Source organism: Lissotriton vulgaris, chromosome 1_2, assembly GCF_964263255.1.
Source record: "Lissotriton vulgaris chromosome 1_2, aLisVul1.2, whole genome shotgun sequence".
Classification (NCBI taxonomy): Eukaryota; Metazoa; Chordata; class Amphibia; order Caudata; family Salamandridae; genus Lissotriton; species Lissotriton vulgaris.
This window is the reverse complement of record NC_141686.1, coordinates 360,686,385-360,706,109: the sequence shown is the minus strand read 5'-3', so window position 1 is coordinate 360,706,109 and position 19,725 is coordinate 360,686,385. Positions and strand designations below refer to the sequence as shown.

At 44.7% G+C, this 19,725-nt stretch overlaps 1 protein-coding gene across 1 annotated transcript in view; it reads left to right on the top strand.

The window, feature by feature from the left end:
- The window catches only part of LOC147736855 (uncharacterized), a 182,137-nt gene that overhangs the window by 66,125 nt on the left and 96,287 nt on the right, over nucleotides 1–19,725 (top strand). Inside the window, 1 exon segment of the mRNA XM_086952712.1 lies at nucleotides 8,982–9,001. Within this exon segment, the coding sequence (XP_086808838.1) occupies nucleotides 8,982–9,001 (20 nt within the window).

Genomic DNA, 19,725 nt, shown 5'->3' with positions numbered 1-19,725 from the left:
TATTTTAACTAAAATGCCCTAACATGCAGTATACGTGCCACAACAAGCCGGAAAATGCATAATATAAATAGTCAGCATAGCAGCTAGTCCATATATCATGAAGGGAGATGACATGATGAAAAGACAGTAGAGCCTAATCTCCCTCCCATTGCTATTAAGAAATATTATTATATATTGGAAGAACTCTGGGCTTTGTCTGCAGACCCCATACCTTAGATTATAGATGGTAGTTCTACATCGTAGGGGCTGTCTTGCTCTTCACCCTGTAAAGGTCCCTCTTCAAGTGTGTGATCCCTATGCATGTATCCTCCTTGTGGGTGCCGTGGCATGAGGAGTACAGGGGTTTGCTGTACGAGGAACCCAAGCATACAGCCGGAAACCTGGCCTAGCTTGCATTCTGTAGAGTGTGGTGAGGAAAGTTAGCTGAGTCCACGGGACTCGAGCTCGCAGCCTAGACTGTTTCAGACCTCAGGATCGGGAGAATGATAGTGTCTGACATTGTGGCCTCAGTCCGATGGCGCTGGTTCCCTCCCCGCAGACCCATGCCATAAGGTACCCCATACAAATTTCTTCCGAGCACTCAATTGTCCATAAATTACAGTCTTCCAAATATGGAATTTTTCAATTTATTTTCTTCATTGAAAAGTTCATTTCTAATTTTCCATAACGTTCTGACGCGGCCAACACGTATTTCGTCTGGTCTGTATCGACCTTTGACTTCTTCAGGGCTGCAACCCAAATAATAAAAGATATACATATTCAAATAAACTATACATATGGAAATTCATCCAATTACATTAATAATCACAGGTTCATTATAAATCTTGAAGTAATACACCCTCATGCCATAGAGTGTCCATAGCAATAGTAAAAAGCAAAGACCAAATTCACACTCAAGACACCCAAACGTGCTATAAACGTCTATATAGATAAAGTGTAAGTAGTCACCAAAGAGTAGTGTCATTCCAAGTTACTATCATAGTCATGAAGTGGTAAATCATGGCTATTAAAATTTACCATTAGATGTGGTCTGAGATGATCTACAACGTACCAATATAACGTTTTCTTAATCCAATAATGGTCCTAAGTAAGTATGTTCTAGTTCTTATGTTCCGTCTAAAAATAACCACAACAATATAAGTGTGATTATTTAAGCATATGTACTATAGTATATGTAGTTAAGGTCCTCTCTTAATAATAAGCTCACCCGTCTATGTAGTACTTCTGATTATGTACTTTTCATCATAGTTGGGAAATTCAATCTACAAAGAAAATTATTGATGTTAATCTGAACTACATGGTTTTCAAATATAACACAATGTGACGGACTCTTTTTTAGTAATCCCTCACCTCAAATTTCGTGAATTATTTCGTTGCCGTTTTCCTTCTGCAATTTTATAGTTCCTCCGTCATAATGTGCGAGTACGACACCTATAATATTAATAATATTTATCACTGTTAAATCCTAAGTAAATATCGTGCACCAATATTGTCTATTCGTAACCTGTATTTATGCGCTCGAAGTTTCGGCTCACCTATTGTTTTCTAATGTTTTCGAAAATCCGTAGCGTTCTACGTCTGCGCCATCTTACTTCTCCTTTTTATATGGTAGCTAGGCATGCGCCATTTTAGTAATTTACCTTCGGATTACCAAATTTAGAGTATAACCTAATTATTTAAGTAAATGTTTCCGTTTTAACATTTCTTTGTTAAATAACTAGTATAACTGTTATAGAATTCATTAGATATTACGCAATTGCCGAAATATCTAAATTTATTGTATACGTTCGTACAATATTCATATGTCTATTAATAAGCTACATACCTAATAAATTCTCAAAATTATATTTACTGACATTAACTACTATGTATTAATTAACTCGTAAGAGCGATTTGACTCGAAAAATACGGTCGCCATCTTAGGTCAGGCCGCAAGGGAAAGTTAGATAGCGGACTATTATATTGATACACTATCTCAAAGTTGATGTATAATCTAATACTCATACGAAAAATTGCAACGGGCTAACAAGTTACTTCACCTGTTGTTCATAATATAATATTCTACATACAAATTAGTAGTAACGATATTTGCCACGTTAATTATATCATAAGGGGTGAGCTTCTGTTCGCGTATGTCTATCTTTCTCTAAAGTAACATTTCTTATAGTATAAGCAAATAGATAATTAAATGTTGACTGGTCATTTCACCTATCTATTATTAGTTATATATGGTGTATGCACTCTCAAAAAGCCACATGTTCTGAATATAGTATATTAAAAAGCAAAAGAACCAAGTTTAGGAGTGAAAGTGAAAGTTGATCATCATGTCTTATAAGAACTCATCAACAAGAGATGATATTTTAAATGAGGTACAAATGGATATTAAAAAGAGAAAAGCACGTAAACTAAAACGTGATGAGAATGACTACCAATCAGGACGTATATATACATTTGCTAAAAGATTTGACTACCTTGTTAATAAAAGATCAGTGGGGAAACAGTCAGGCAGCACCCCAACGATCAGTGATACTGATGCATCTTCTAGCAATATATCGAGTGATGAAAATGAGGATGCTCCTGTTTAGACATCAATTACAACACCTGAGACCAATTTTTTAGAAGAGGTTCGATGACTCAGGAGGGGGAATCGAGATACAGAAAACAGGAATCGAAATACAATTGCAAAAAGACCAGGAGAGGGAGGAGAGGTGGAAGGAGATCCAGAATCAAGGATAAAGAGGAGCTTGAGATCATGGAAACAACAGCCGTGAATAGAGAGTATAATGTAAGTGACATTGAAGTTATCAATCTGTCTGAGTTGGATTTATCTGATGATATGGTAATTTTACTTAAGAAAGGCTTGGGTTTCTGTACTGCCAAGAGACAGGACTGGTATATGACAAAAATTGTTCTATTTAAATTCGTTAGAAGATTAAAACTGAAGAAATTATTTTCTAATGCACCTGAAAAAAAGAAATATACAGCTAAAGAACTTATGAGTAATCTTACTATTCAGGAGCTAAAGGACACTCAGCTACTAATGTCACTCACAGATAAAGAAGATGACCCTATAACCATATCTAAATTATTAGAAGACCTGGAAGTAGATCGTTTTCAAACTGAAGGGAGTGGCCTTAAGATTAAATCTAAATGGACACCACAACTGACCCCGGGTAACACCATAGATGTATTCTTTAAGGCAGTCAATACTGAGATAGATAAGGAAATTGATAACAGACAGAGGAAACAACTTAATACTAGAGAAGATAATTTATCCATAAGTGAGAGAAATGCCCTTAAAGAACCTATGAGTAACAAAACTATAATGATACGAAGGGCCAATAAAGGTGGGAATCTAGTTATTCAGAATACTATAGACTATAACAATGAGGTTCAGTCCCAATTAGAGAACACACTATACTATGAGAAACTGTCATCCAACCCGATGAGGGAACTTGCAGATGAGATCAATCAAAAAGTTAAGGAATGGCATGACCTAACCCTTTTAGATCATGATGAATATTTATATCTGCAGGTGTCTTATCCAAGGGCACCTTGCATGTACACTCTGCCTAAGATTCCAAAATGCCGAGACAAACCACCTGGAAGACCTATTATATCCGGCATAGGTGGACCGACAGAACACTTATCACAATACATTGATACTTTTTTGAGAGAATATGTTTATAACTTACCATCGTTTATTGAGGATACGAAGTACGTTCTAAATCTGTTAAGTGACTTGGTGTGGGAAGAAGGGATGATACTAGCTACATTAGATGTAGTATCATTATACTCAAATATTGATCATAACTTTGGAATTCAAGCACTAGACTTTTTCCTTAGCCGCAGATCAGCGGAATTATATGACCATACTCAGATGATCTTACACATGACAGAATTGTTCCTTAAAAATAATGTATTTTTGTTTAATGGACAATGGTACAAACACCGACTCGGAACTGCGATCGAATCCAGATTCGCTCCGTCTTTTGCTAGCCTCTTCATGGGGTGGTTCGAGGCGGGCGAATCTGGGGTCCCGATAACAAAGAGTGGATACAGTATATACAATACTGGGGTCGTTTTATAGACGACTGTCTTTTAATTTGGACGGGAACTGTGGAACAACTAAAGGTTTTTTTGATTATTTAAATGACAATACTCTCAACCTGAAATTTAGAACCCAATATGACTTTAAGAGCATCACATTTCTGGATATAGAGTTGTTTGTAGATGGTGATAGACTGAGAAGTAGAATGTTTAGGAAACCAACAAGTTGTAATGCAATTTTACACGCTAGAAGCTGCCATCTTAGCAGCCAAATCAATGCCATCCCATATGGGGAAATGGTGAGGGCATGACAAAATTGTTCTCTAGATAGTGATTTTACTTACAATGTGAAAGATATGTCACATAGATTTAGAGATCGAGGTAACAAATAGAAAGTGATCAAATCTGCAATAACAAGAGTCAATAAACTTAAGCGTAGTGTAACCCTTAGAGAAAGAAACAAGAATGACAAAGAAGATAAAGTTAGATTGATAACTAATTATAGTCCAGAGAGTTCGAAGCTCTTTTCTATTTTGAAATAACACTGGCACTTGTTGACATTAGATCAAGATTTACAACCTTATCTTACCAAAAATCCAAGTATTAACTTTAAGAAAGGACTAACTCTGTCAAATATGCTAAGTCCTAGCTACCCTAAGAGACTGGAGACTTCAGATTGGTTGACGAGACATAAAGGGTTTCACAAGTGCGGGAGATGTAACTCATGTAGGTGGGCTAAGAAGAAAGTAACAATCTTTAACTATAATGAGACAGGAGAGAATGTTATTGGAATGTTTATTAACTGTGATACCACCTATGTGGTGTATGTTATCGTTTGCACCTGCGGTAAAATTTACATGGGTAGCACGATAAGAAGATTGAGAGATAGGATGACTGAACACTATAGAGCGTTAAAACAAGGAGATACACGCTACCCTACTGCATCCCATATGGTTCAGGACAATAAAAGCAGAGGGCGTCATGTATTTAGTTATCATGGTATCGACCACATTAAACAAGATCCTAGAGGAGGTAACAGACTGTTGACATTAAGAAGAAGAGAAGTAATGTGGTTGATTAAATTAAAAGCAGTAGAACAAGGACTCGATATAGATCATGAATATGAATTCTTTTTGGGTCATGAATAAGGTATTTAGGTAACTGATCTGTATGAGTTTATGAGATAAAGATTTGTTAAATGAACCTGAATATATCCAGGGAATGATGCGTAGAGAGATGATATAAAGAGATATTAGATTATTGATTGCTAATGATATTTAGAGTATACGAAATGTATGTATATAACTATGAGATTGTACCATCAATTGTGATAATAATATACATACCATGAATTGTTGATGAGTTTTCATAAGACATTATGATCAACTTTTACTTTCACTCCTAAACCTGGTTCCTTTGCTTTTTAATCTACTATATTCAGAAGATGTGGCCTTTTGAGAGTGCAATACACCATATATAACTAATAATAGGTAGGTGAAATGACCAGTCAACATTTAATTATCTATTTGCTTATACTATAAGAAATGTTACTTTAGAGAAAGATAGACATCCGCGAACAGAAGCTCACCCCTTATGATATAATTAACGTGGCAAATATCGTTACTACTGATTGGTATGTAGAATATTATATTATGAACAACAGGTGAAGTAACTTGTTAGCCCGTTGCAATTTTTCGTATGAGTATTAGATTATACATCAACTTTGAGATAGTGTATCAATATAATAGTCCGCTATCTAACTTTCCCTTGCGGCCCGACCTAAGATGGCGACCGTATTTTTCGAGTCAAATCGCTCTTACGAGTTAATTAATACATAGTAGTTAATGTCATTAAATATAATTTTGAGAATGTATTAGGTATGTAGCTTATTAAGACATATGAATATTGTACGAACGTATACAATAAATTTAGATATTTCGGCAATTGCGTAATATATAATGAATTCTATAACAGTTATACTAGCTATTTAACAAAGAAGTGTTAAAACGGAAACATTTACTTAAATAATTAGGTTATACTCTAAATTCGGTAATCCGAAGGTAAATTACTTTACTAAAATGGCTCATGCCTAGCTACCATATAAATAGGAGAAGTAAGATGGCGCCGACGTAGAACTTTACGGATTTTCGAAAACATTAGAAAACAACAGGTAAGCCGGAACTTCGAGCACATAAATACAGGTTACGAATAGACAATATTGGTGCACGATATTTACTTAGGATTTAACAGTGATAAATATTATTAATATTATAGGTGTCGTACTCGCACATTATGACGGAGGAACTATAAAATTGCAGAAGGAAAACGTCAACGACATAATTCACGAAATTTGAGGTGAGGGATTACTAAAAAGAGTCTGTAACATTGTGTTATGTTTGAAAACCATGTAGTTCAGATTAACATTGATAATTTTCTTCGTAGATTGAATTTGCCAACTATGATGAAAAGTACATAATCAGAAGTACTACATAGACGGGTGAGCTTATTATTAAGAGAGGACCTTAACTACATATACTATAGTACATATGCTTAAATAATCACACTTATATTGTTGTGGTTATTTTTAGACGGAACATAAGAACTAGAACATACTTACTTAGGACCATTATTGGATTAAGAAAACGTTATATTGGTACGTTGTAGATCATCTCAGACCACATCTAATGGTAAATTTTAATAGCCATGATTTACCACTTCATGACTATGATAGTAACTTGGAATGACACTACTCTTTGGTGACTACTTACACTTTATCTATATAGACGTTTATAGCACTTTTGGGTGTCTTGAGTGTGAATTTGGTCTTTGCTTTTTACTATTGCTATGGACACTCTATGGCATGAGGGTCTATTAGTTCAAGATTTATAATGAACCTGTGATTATTAATGTAATTGGATGAATTTCCATATGTATAGTTTATTTGAATATGTATATCTTTTATTATTTGGGTTGCAGCCCTGAAGAAGTCAAAGGTCGATACAGACCAGACCAAACACGTGTTGGCTGCGTCAGAACGTTATGGAAAATTAGAAATGAACTTTTCAATGAAGAAAATAAATTGAAAAATTCCATATTTGGAAGACTGTAATTTATGGACAATTGAGTGCTCGGAAGAAATTTGTATAGCTTTGAATCACCTAGGTGGTTTGTATGTGTTGTTATGGTAACCGACCTCTTTCATCCTGAGCACCTTTCATATTATTCTGAATACTTACATTTACCTGTACTTGCAGCGCACTCAGAGATATAACTGTTACCAATCTCTTTTTGTGCCATAAGGTACCCTGTTGTTAAGGATATTGTTACTGGACCGAGGGGTCTCTTCATGCCTTGGGTGCACCCTCAGCTGGCTGCCGAGAGCTGCTGCAGCTTACACCTCTGCCGAAGGGGAAACCATTCTCCAAATTGTAAGCATGCCACTTCGGGTGTCAGTCTTTTACTTACAGGGGTTATCGTTTTTTTCTACATCGGGTGATAGTGATCCCACACTCATGTAGCAGCCGCTGGGTGCCTCAGGACCTAATCTGGATGAACGAAAACACATAACTGTTTCCTATAGCTTTAGGTGGTCCCATCAATCTAATCAAAGTGTTGCCAGCATGGGCAACACTTTGATTAGATTGATCAAAGTTGGCTGGTGTAGTTTGAGTGGCCGGGTCACGAATCATAGTCAGAACCTGTGATTTCAACTGTACGGGGTACTGGATATTGGTAATGTCGTGGTTTATACTAATATGTTAGCGGGAAAATGAAATAGCTTGAACAGCCTTCCTATATGGTTCTGCCCCTTTTGATGTGGGAGAAATTGCTTGGATTGTGAAAACCTTGGAGATATACGCACATGTGTATGTTGCTTACAAGGTTGAGGGGATAACTGTGCAAGCGAACACCTACGACCAGAACATATTTGTTATTGCTGTTCTTCTGCTAATGGAAGAGTTTGACAATTGCATATAACTTTAAAGTATATATCCAATGTGTATGTCATTTTTTTGTATTTTTATTGATCAGGTTGCAACACATGAGTGCATAGTTCCATAAGTGAACCCATCCAGATATTTAGCATCTGTATGGTAATACAAGCATTTCCATTTCTTAGATGTACAACAACAAACATAACTGCACCCCCACCCTCCCAGACGCTCTAGTACATATTGGTGATTTCGTAGCAGCTTACACGTCATGATTATGGCACCTTACACAAGTAATGACAGGCCTATACAGCAACTTTCGCAGTTATGTATTATACCTGCTGCAAGTCAGGGTACCCACGTAGGTACATGGTCAATGGAGCCCAGAACTCTGCCGGTCTAGAAGTCTCAGGCAGTTCTTCCACATATACTCCCAGCTGCACCCTAGAGTAAATTAAATCTCGAACCCACTTTTTTACAGTTGGGGTAGCTCTGGCACCCCAGCATTGAGCCACTGCTTTCTTGGCGAACAGGGTCAAGACAGCAACACTACACCTGTTGCACAGCTTGAGGTTCTTAACCATCCCCAGCAGACACATTTCAGGAATACATGCCACATTTTCTAACACAACTTCAGTTATCAATCTTGTAACTTAATTCCAAAATGCATATGTTTTAGCACAGCTCCATGCAAGATGCATAAAGTCTTCATCATCCTGCCCACACCTTATACATCTCGCAGTATCCTGCAAGCAACTTCCGCAATTGGCATGGTGTATAATACAGCTGATGCAGGAAATTGAAATGAATAACACTGAGATTGCAGTTTGCGTTCAGTCTGCCAGTTAGTTCGCAGCAGAGCTGCAATTGTTCCAGTGGCATTTGGGACTCTTGCACCTCATTCCATTTGATAAGTGAAGGAGGCACAATAATTGCAGTCTCTCTCATAGACGCGTTGTACAATTTTGTTACCAGACCCCTACTATCTTCCGCAGCCAGCACCGCCTGCAACACTGTCAGTGTTTTCGGCTCTGCTGGAAAGTCAGGAAATATGGATCTGATCCTCTGTCGCACCCTAATATATGTAAAGCCCAGATTTATGCTGTGGTCACTCCCAGCCTCCACGTCTGAAAGCGATTGGAACCAGCTATTCCTCTATAGGCCCCCCATCTGTCTGACCCCTGCCGCCTGTTCTTGGGTCGCAGTAATATCTGAATGTGTAGCTATCGGTAGCGCCGGGGCATATAAAAAATCCAGTCGCGCCCACTTAGCCAAAGTCATCCAGGCCCGAGCAGTGCATTTGACAGAATTGATCTCAGATCTCAGGGCTTTCCTCTCTCCTGACAGCGCCAGCGCCAGCAGGGGGATCGGGGCACAGTATCTGCTTCGACCGCAACATGTGGCAGGAACCGCTGACTGCGGGAAGTATCAATGGTGTACAAATTGCACTTGGGCACATAGACAGTATAGTCGCATGTCCGGCGCTTCAAATCCTCCCCGATGAAATGGCTACATAAGCAAGTCCCAGCTGCATCTCTGTTTCTGACCGCCCCACACAAGGGTCAGTAGAGCCGTCTGAAGCGTGTTGAATAGTGCAATATTGAGCCTGATGGGGATATTCACAAACAATTAGAGGAGTTTGGGCAATACTGTCATTTTTGTCACCGCGATCCTGTCCGCCAGCGAAAGAGGCAGCTTAGCCCATCATTCTGTATGCTCAGTGATTCGGGTAATGACTCCACTATAATTCATGGAGAGTACTGTATCAGGGTCTCAATGCACCCAAATCTCTAAATATTTCATCGGGTCAGTAGACCACGACAGGGGGAAATCCAGCTCCACCTCTTTCGTTTCTGCCATCAGCGGCAAGACTGTTGACTTCTCCCAGTTTATCCCTAATCCGGAATATCTCTCAAATTTCACATATTCCTTCAGTAGTGCCGGGGGATTTTCGGCATGTTCACGCACATTCAGCATCATATCATCTGTGTAGAGCGAGACCCCAAGAGATCTCTGCCCGAATAGCAACGCTGCATGAGCATGTTTTTGACGAAATCTACAAGCTAAGGGCTCCGATGCAAGTTAAAAGCGGATCGGCGACAAAGGGCATTCCTGCCTTGTGCCTCTCCTAATTGAGAATGCATTTGCGACCCAGCCATTCCTTCGCACTTTTGCCTCCGGCTCATTAAATAATAATTTGACCTATTTAAGGAAAAACAGTGGCATACCCATTCTAAGTAAAACAGTAAACATATACTCCCACCGCAGGGAGTCGAATGTCTTTTCCGCATCAAGCAGCTCAGCCACTGCTTGAAAATCCAGCTCAAAGTAGTGCAACGCTTCAAAGATAGTACTCAAGTTTTGTGTCATTGATATATTGGGGACAAACCCTGACTGATCCGGGAGGATTCATTTTTGGTACGAAAGGCAGTAGCCAGTTAGCGATCATTTTTGCTAAAATCTTGGCATTTTATATTAATGAGGGAGAGAGTTCTATGGGATTCACACCTGTTTACCACCTTGTCAGGTTTTAGCAATGTAACAATAGGGGCTTCCTTAGGAGAAGGGGGCAGTCTCCCAGTCTCGTACGCTTCCACAAAGACATCCAATAATCTAGGCTCCAATTCCTCACGTATGCTTATAGAACTCGTTCGGAAGCCCATCAAGGCCAGCTGACTTACATGTGGGGAGGGACATTATGGGAGTTTTTACATCTTTAACGTCAAAGGGTTGGTAAGGGGTGCCGCTCGCAAGCCGTTCTGAGTGTGAAGCTGTTTCCTGGGATTTCCTTGCCTCCACCCACGGACTGATTTTAAAGACTCCGGGGAAAAGCTGACCAGGGGCGAAGCAACATCACCCGCAGGGGCCGGGACTGCGAGACCCAGCATTCTCAGCGCTTAGCCAACTCTGCGCAGCTGGTGTCTCTTCCAGCCCCCTGCTCCCCCGCAGGCTACTTACGGCTCGCGGCCCCCGCTCCGCGGGAGCCGCTCGCGAGCCGTTCTGAGTATGAAGCTGTTTCCTTGGATTTCCTTGCATCCATCCACTGACTGATTTTAAAGACTCCGGGGAAAAGCTGACCAGGGGCGAAGCAACATCACCCGCAGGGGCCGGGACTGCGAGACCCAGCATTCTCAGCGCTTAGCCAACTCCGCGCAGCTGGTGTCTCTTCCCGCCCCCTGCTCCCCCGCAGGCTACTTACAGCTCGCGGCACCCGCTCCGAGGGAGCCGCTCGCGAGCCGTTCTGAGTATGAAGCTGTTTCCTGGGATTTCCTTGCTTCCATCCACGGACTGATTTTAAAGACTCCGGGGAAAAGCTGACCAGGGGCAAACCAAATCACCCGCAGGGGCTGGGACTGAGAGACCCAGCATTCTCAGCGCTTAGCCAACTCCACGCAGCTGGTGTCTCTTCCCGCCCCCAATTCCCCCTACTTACTCACGCCCTTCCTCGCGGAACGCGGGACGGAGCACGGGGCGAAGCCCGGGCAAAGGGCGGGCCGTTTGAGGCCGTTCGAGAACGGAGGGGACCGGGATCGGGCCACCCTCTTTGGCTTCTCTCTCTTACCTTCAAGCCAGCCTCTTTCTGCTTAAGTGTAAGGATTATGGCCACCAGAGAAACAAGGAGCAAAAGCACGCTGGCAGCCGGACCAACTAAAGGTACTTTGGACACATATTTTGTTAAAGCTGGGGCTCTCCTGATTGATGAAATTAATGTACTGGAAAGGCGTATATCCCAAGAAATAGAATGGGTAAGAAGATCTTCCATGGGCGCTATAGCACAAGCAAGGACTCCTGAAAATAGACTGGATTGTATAGAGTCAGACAGAGGTGAAAACGTGGACAATGAGGGGGTAGTTTTGTCTGATGTTGTTAATTCTGTATTCTATACAAGGGATAATGAAATTAGGGGACCTATAGAGTCAAGCCAATTAACCCCACCCGGGATTCACATACAATCTAGCTTACCATCTCCTGTTGCTAATGTTGCTAACACTGAAAGCGCTAATGTTAGAGATAGCCGTTCAAAACAAGGTGATAGGGAAGGAGCCATACCAAAAAGGAAAAGAGGGACCCAAAATCTAGGGGGACGCAATGCAAAAGTGGCAAAGCACAACCCCGTAGCAGAGGCTAATAGCTTAGAAAAAGGTAATCTTGCACCCACCCTTCCTGTAAAAACCCACACACTACCCCTAGAGAACCCACCTGTTCGGGTTATAGAGCAGATAAATCCCAGTCCCAGTTTGAATATAGGTGGTGACCTTACTATCGCTAATATTGGTGCTCTCATGAGGTCATTGTTAAGCCCCCTAGAAGCTCGCCTGATAAAGGTCGAAGCTAGGCTATCGATTATAGAAAAATCAACGGTGTGTCTAGCTGACGGTCTTAATACCGACAACAAGGTTTTTAGTGGTGGGGCTCAACCTAAGAACAAGAGGGGTATAACAGCTCCCCCAATGAAGGATGCAAGCTTAGCTCCTAATATTTTACAATCACAGCTGCCCTTAACACACTCTTTAATTCCACAGCCTATCGAGGGCGATGTTACACCCATTCACCCTGAGAATAATGTTGCAGTTACTCAGGGAGTACCAGTCATCGCTAAAAAGTTTAAGTCTGTAAACTTGCCTCCTGAGGCGAGCCCATATATAGTTATTTTGGCTGGTGTCCCGGAGTTAAAACCAGACACTAAAGAATCTGTTGCCTCCTTAAAGAACAAGGTGGTTAACTGGCTTACCATAAATAGACCTCTCCCCAAGGAATAACGAGTGAGGTACTTATTGTAAGAAGAGTTCCTTGGTTGGGCAACACAAGGAAATCAATTAATGGGGACTGCGTCCTGATTCATTTTAGGGAACCCAGGACCGCCTCTTACATACACGGATGAGCGTACTGTGATCAAGGGACCTCTATCCAGTCCCTACCCATATCTTTTTTCTACCCACCCCTGAGTTATATACGTAAGGAGGAGGGTTGGGAGACAGTCCCTAGGAGAGGGGGTGGATGGCGAGGCAGAGAGGGCGGAGACTCTTACCATCATAGAGTCCAACAGCAGCCTGACCACTTTACAACATTCATCAGGTTCAGCTGTCTGGATATGGTCGATTGACATCGCTTGTCTAGGAGGGGGTGGCTCATTACCACTCAATGGGCAACATGGTGGGAAGGACTATTCGCTCTAGACACTGCACTGATCAAATGCTGGGAATCGCAATCTATACTGAACAACACTTTACAAAGGAGGACCAAATGACCACAGTAGGCCCACCTTCCAGCAATAGGGAACCCACACCCAATCTAGGGGAACCAGACCAAAATGTAACATCACCGGTTAGCTTAACTGACGTGGGAATTATTGCAACTTCCGTAGGGATTCCCAGACCACCGTCACTAAAGATTCTATCTTGGAACTTGGCTGGCTTGGGAAACAAGCTGGACTGCCAATGCTGGAGTTCATTCATAGATTGTAAAGACATCTGCCTATTCCAAGAAACATGGGCGAGAGAGGAATACTCTCGCCCTGGTTTTGCGGCATTTTCCACTCTTGCCAGCTGGGGAGGTAGAGGGCGTCCTTCTGGAGGTCTTGCAATCTGGGTGGCTTCCCACCTGTGCTGTGAGGCCACACCCCTCCCCACAGGTTCAGGGGATATCTCATGTGTCCTGCTGAATTGGCCGAATTCTAGCAAACTTGCTGTGGTAAATGTTTAATCTAGGCCGGTAAACATAACCCAGGAATCGAAGACCATTGAGGAACTTTCCGTCTTTCTCAGTGACCTACCCCAGGGCATACCTTTCTTGGTTGGTGGGTACTTGAATTGTCACTTCGAGCCTCTCCCAGGACTACTGGACGGGTTATCACTAGAGGAGGATGCGCTGTGGTCAGTACCTCCTACGCTGGCCCCTTCGCCCAGAGCATGGACACCCCTGGCGGTACAGATCACTGCCCTAACCCTGAAGCACGGTGTGAGGGCTTGTAATGGACGCACGACTTCTGACATTCCCCCCAAACACACATTCAACAAAGTGGAAAGGGAGTCAAGACTGGATTACATCTTAGTGCAATTGTCCGCCTGGTGGTACATTAAGATTTCAGGGTGATACCCAAGGAGGACTGCGATCACAATGCGCTTGAATTAGAATTTGCGCCCCCTGGAATAGATGAAAATGGGGCTGGTGCCGATGCGCCCGTCCCAGGGCTGGCCATGGCGAACAATAGACGGAGAGTGAAGTGGGAAAAACTAGCCACTAACCCAGAGAAGGTCGCAGTGCTGTATGCCCGTGTCATCCCTATACTTGAAAAGGTGAGCGTATTGGTGGAGCAACCCAACACTTCCGAAGTACATGAACAATTGTGGTCGGCACATGAGTGTGAGAAGTTGGCCCGATATGCAACGTTCGCTATTCTAGCGACCGCTATGTATCGTTCCAACGACCCTTATGGTGTTTGGTTGTAAGTCAACCTATAGACCAGCTATCCTAGTAGCGTGGATACGAGCAGTCTAAGGCTAAAGACTCGAGAGGGCGTGTTAAGCCAGCTGTTATACCATCACATTCCCCTTGAACACCAAGTGAAAGGACACCACACAAGTGTTATGAAAATAAACAGTATATTTATTAAGAATCATAACAGCCCTGTACTCTTTATGAGGACAGGGTACTAAGCACAAACCAAATCTCTTAGGAAAATACTTCAAGTGCACAATTAAAACAAGTGTCCGAGGACACGGAAAGTTTAAGGTCTCGGGCGGACCCGATAAGGCAAGTCGGAAGCGAGGGACTCGGGACCCTAGAGTAAAGAGGCTATGCAGGCACCGAAATGCCGAGTTACCTAGCCACGAGGGCTGCGGCTGCACAAGTCTTACAGGCGTCGGGGTCTTCGCTGACGAGCCAGGAGCCGGAAGAAAAGGAGTTGCTGGCCGGCGACCAGTGATGAATAGTTCGTAGAGATCCAAGCCTGGATCAGAGATTGATGATACCTGAAAGCAGAGGGGACCAAGTTCGTACTACTAGCCAGTAGTCAGAGGGTACCAGGAAGGCACCGGTTGGCCGTCACCTCGACCAGGTGAGTGGGCGACGCTAGGCTCTGCAGTCTCACGGACCAGGAGGCGTTGTCGGCGACCACGGTGGAGGTGCGAGCTGTCCCACGAAGGATGATGCTGTCGGCGTCGCTGGGCCCAGGATGGGGCAACAAGCCTTGGCAGATCTCAGGGCCACGTGGTGGGCCTAAGATGGCGTCTTGAGTGGACCAGGAGGGCCCGGGGTGCTTCTCGCAAAGATGGAAGCAAGGGCCAGTCTGGAGCAACCAGACCAGCAGTGTTGTTTGTCGGATGTCGTCACAGAAGGGCACAAGCCAGCGGCTAGTGACCAGACAACGTGCTGAGCAGCGAGCAGAAGGGCCCCACGCAGATCGTGGAGATGCTGGGAGACTGCCCTTCGGTGCTGGAGCGGCTCAAGGTCGGGGCTTCTCGGACCCCAGAGCACTTGCCAGAGAATTACTTCGATGGTCGTGCTGGTTAAGAGCGCGTGCAGGTTTTGATGATGGCCGGTCCCTCGAGGTCTCGTCGCACCCACAGATCACAGCTGAGCTGATGACGTGGGTAGAGGTCAGAGGTGCCAGGGAAGCCGGTTCTCGTCGAGCTGGGCCGTCGGATTCCTTGAGGAAGGACTTACAGCAAACCGCAGAGTTCTTAGATGGTGCCTGCTGATGCAGGGTGACTACTCCTTAGTCACAAGGGAGAAATCTTGAGAAGAGTCTTGAATGTCCTTTCGTAGAAAGTAGTTCTTGATTCAAAGATGATCTGATTTGGAAGGGTCCCCGCTCCGGTCTTTATCCTAAAGAAAGGGGTGGGTACATGACTAGGTCCTGCCCTAAGGGTGGGACCAGGAAGGGGGGTAGTTACACCCCTCTCCCCTGCCGGACTTTCCCCAGGCCAGGGCTGGCGCCCCTGGAACTGGTTCTGACCGGCAGATGCGTAGTGAGCACCGGGGTGCCACTCCGCAGTCACCTTCTCGCAAAAGCCCTACCTACCGAGAATACACAAACCCTGTCTGGGACGGTGCGAACACCGCCCTCGACAGGAAACCCTTTGTCCAAGCTCTCCTCGCTGGAAGGACTCCCAGCAGCAGGAGGTGAGACTCGTGTCTGTGGTGGCAGCATCCATTTTGTGGAGTTGAGGCTTTAGTTAACTTTAACCGGGGTTCACAGTTACGTACATGTCGTGTCCCTCTAGAAGGGCGGAATGCTAACCTCGTCGCCAGAATTGGTGAGGGGGCAGCATCCCGATTCGTATGACACCTTACTCGACATGCCTTGATAACGCGACACCGAAGTTACCGATGTGGTACGCGTTATCATGGAACAGCCATTGGGTCTTGATTCCGCAAGCTGCAACCGGGCTCGGCTCGGGCCAGAACCTAGTTCACACGAGCCCACGCACTCTGCCTTCAGGATTGTCAAGGCCTGCCATAGGAGTGACTGATAGGGACTCGGGTGTCCATTGTATGGTTAGATATAGAGCTACTATATCTAAAGCAAAGGGTGATTACACGACTTTGCCCCAGCTGTCATGCAGCCAGTTGTGTCAAATTTAGGAGGCCAGCCAGGGGTGGCATAATACATGCTGCAGCCCCTGGCGGCCCTGGGTACACCTATGCCCTGCGTTACGGGGTCTGATAAGGTGGCCCAGTACCAATTGGTAGATGCACTTAGGGTACATATCGTAATTTAGAAAGAGAACAGCCAGGCTGTGGGTCTGATTGGCAGGCCCACAGCCAGAGAAAGTCGTAAACCAGTGAAACAAAAGCAAAAAATCTGGGTGATCATAGGATTGCAGACCCTACTCTCCTACATGACCCCCCCCCCCCCCCCCCCCCAAACGTCGGAACAATAAGCTAACCTTGACCAGGTGAGTCTTCTTGTTCTAAGTGGAAATATCTGGAGAGCCCATCGGCATTGCCATGATCAGTACCAGGTCTATGTTCCACTGTAAAGTCCATCCCCTGTAGGGAAATGGACCACCTAAGCAGTTTGGGGTTTTCACCCTTCATCTGATTTAGCCACAAGAGGGGCTTATGGTCGGTCTGAATCTTGAAGTGAGTGCCAAACAAGTATGGCCTCAGCTTCTTCAGGGCCCAAACCACAGCAAAGGCCTCCCTCTCAATAGCTGACCAATTCTTCTCTCTAGGGGTCAGCCTTCTGCTTATAAAAGCAATGGGCTGGTCCTGACCATCAAAATTCAGTTGAGAAAGAACAGCTCCCACACCCAACTCAGAAGCATCTGTTTGGACAATGAATGGTTTGGAGTAGTCCGGACTCTTGAGGATAGGCGCCTTGCACATGGCCTGCATTAGGTCATCGAATGCTTTTTGACAGCTCGCTGTCCACTGAACCTTTTTTGGCATTTTCTTACTTGTCAGTTCATTTAATGGTGTCACGATGGAACCATAGTTCCTGACAAACTTCCGGTAGTAACCAGTCAGGCCCAAGAAAGCTCGAACCTGAGTCTGGGTGGTTGGAGGAGCCCAGTCCCTGATTGACTGTATCTTGCTCTCCAGTGGCTGAACCTGGCCTCCACCTACAAGGTGGCCCAGGTATACAACCTGTGTCTGCCCTATCTGGCACTTGGTGGCCTTGATAGTGAGGCCTGCTGCTTGCAGAGCCTCTAACGCTTTCCGCAGGTGGACCAGGTGATCCTCCCAGGTGGAGCTAAAGACAGCAATATCGTCAAGATACGCCGCACAGAAGTCATCCAGCCCAGTAAGGACTTGATTCACCAACCTTTGGAAGGTGGCAGGTGCATTTTTCAGACCAAAGGGCATTACCACGAACTGATAATGCCCACCAGGGGTTGAAAATGCGGTTTTAGGCTTGGCGTCCTCAGCTAACCTGATTTGCCAATACCCAGCTGTCAGGTCAAACATACTTAAGTAGTTGGCCGAAGCCAATCTATCGATAAGCTCGTCTGCCCTTGGTATGGGGTGGGCGTCAGTCTTAGTGACTGCATTGAGACCCCTGTAGTCTACGCAGAACCTCATCTCTTTCTTACCGCCCGGGGTGTGAGGTTTCGGCACTAGAACTACGGGACTAGCCCAAGGGCTATCCGAGGGTTCAATGACTCCCAGCTCCAACATTTTCTGCACTTCACTCTTGATGCAGTCTCTAACGTGATCAGGCTGCCTGTAGATTTTACTCTTGACGGGCAAGCTGTCACCAGTGTCAACCTCATGGGTACACCAATCGGTCTGACTGGGTGTTAGAGAAAACATATGTCTGAAAGACTGAAGAACCTGTTTACAGTCTCTCTGTTGATGTTCGGAGAGGCTGCCACAAAAGACAACACCATCTACCGATCCATCGTCAGGATTCTGAGTGAGCAGGTCGGGGAGAGGGTCGCTCTCCTCCTCCTGTCCCTCATCTAGGGCCATGAGCAAACTCATGTCCTTCCTGTCGACATATGCCTTGAGCCTGTTGACATGAAGCACCCTGTGGGGGCTCCGGGGAGTTCCCAGGTCGACCAGGTAGGTGACCTCTCCCTTTTTCTCCAGGATGGTGTAGGGCCCGGACCATTTGTCCTTGAGTGCTGCTGGGGCCACTGGCTCCAACACCCACACCTTCTGTCCGGGCTGGTAAACAGTCAAGACAGCCTTTTGGTCATGCCAAGCTTTTTGGAGTTCTTGGCTGGCCTTAAGGTTTTCAGATGCCTTCTCCATGTATTCAGCCATCCGCGAGCGGAGGCCAAGCACATAGTCCACTATGTTGGCTGCAGGCTTTTTGAGAGGTCTCTCCCATCCTTCCTTCACCAAACATAGGGGTCCTCTCACAGGATGCCCGTACAAAAGTTCAAAAGGGCTGTAGCCAACCCCCTTCTGTGGGACTTCTCTGTAAGCGAATAAAAGGCAGGGGATCAGGACGTCCCATCTACGCCGAAGCTTTTCAGGTAGTCAATGAATCATCCCTTTAAGGGTCCTGTTGAATCTCTCAACAAGCCCATTGCATTGTGGATGATAGGGTGTAGTGAACTTGTAGTTGACACCACATTCCTTCCACATAGCAGTTAAGTAGCTCGACATAAAGTTTGCACCTCTGTCGGAGACGACCTCCTTAGGGAAGCCCACTCTGGAGAACACTCCAACTAGGGCTCTTGCCACAACAGGTGCTGTAGTGGTCCTAAGGGGAATAGCTTCAGGATACCTGGTGGCATGATCCACTACCACCAGTATAAACTTGTGCCCTGATGCTGTTGGTGGTTCCATGGGACCGACAATGTCGATCCCCACCCGTTCAAAGGGCACCCCCACCACAGGCATTGGTATAAGGGGGGCCTTTGTCGTGCCACCTGACTTACCACTGGCTTGGCAAGTGACACAGGAGCGGCAAAACTCCTTGGTATCTTCGTTCATATGAGGCCAGTGAAAGTGTGAGACAAGCCTGTCCCACGTTTTCGTCTGGCCTAAGTGACCTGCTAAGGGAATCTCGTGGGCCAAGGTAAGTAGGAAACCACGCTGAGACAAGGGTACAACCAGCCTCCTGGTCATGCCAGGCTTGGGGTCTCTTGACTCAGTGTACAGGAGTCCATCTTCCCAGTATACCTTGTGGGTACCTGTGGCGTTCCCAGCAGCCTCAGCAGCAGCCTGCTGTCTGAGGGGTTCAAGAGAAGGGCAGTCTAACTGGTCCTTCCCCAGGTCTTCCCTTGAGGGTCCCCCTGAACCCAAGAATTCAACTTGATCAAGTTCGAACTCCCTAGGCTCA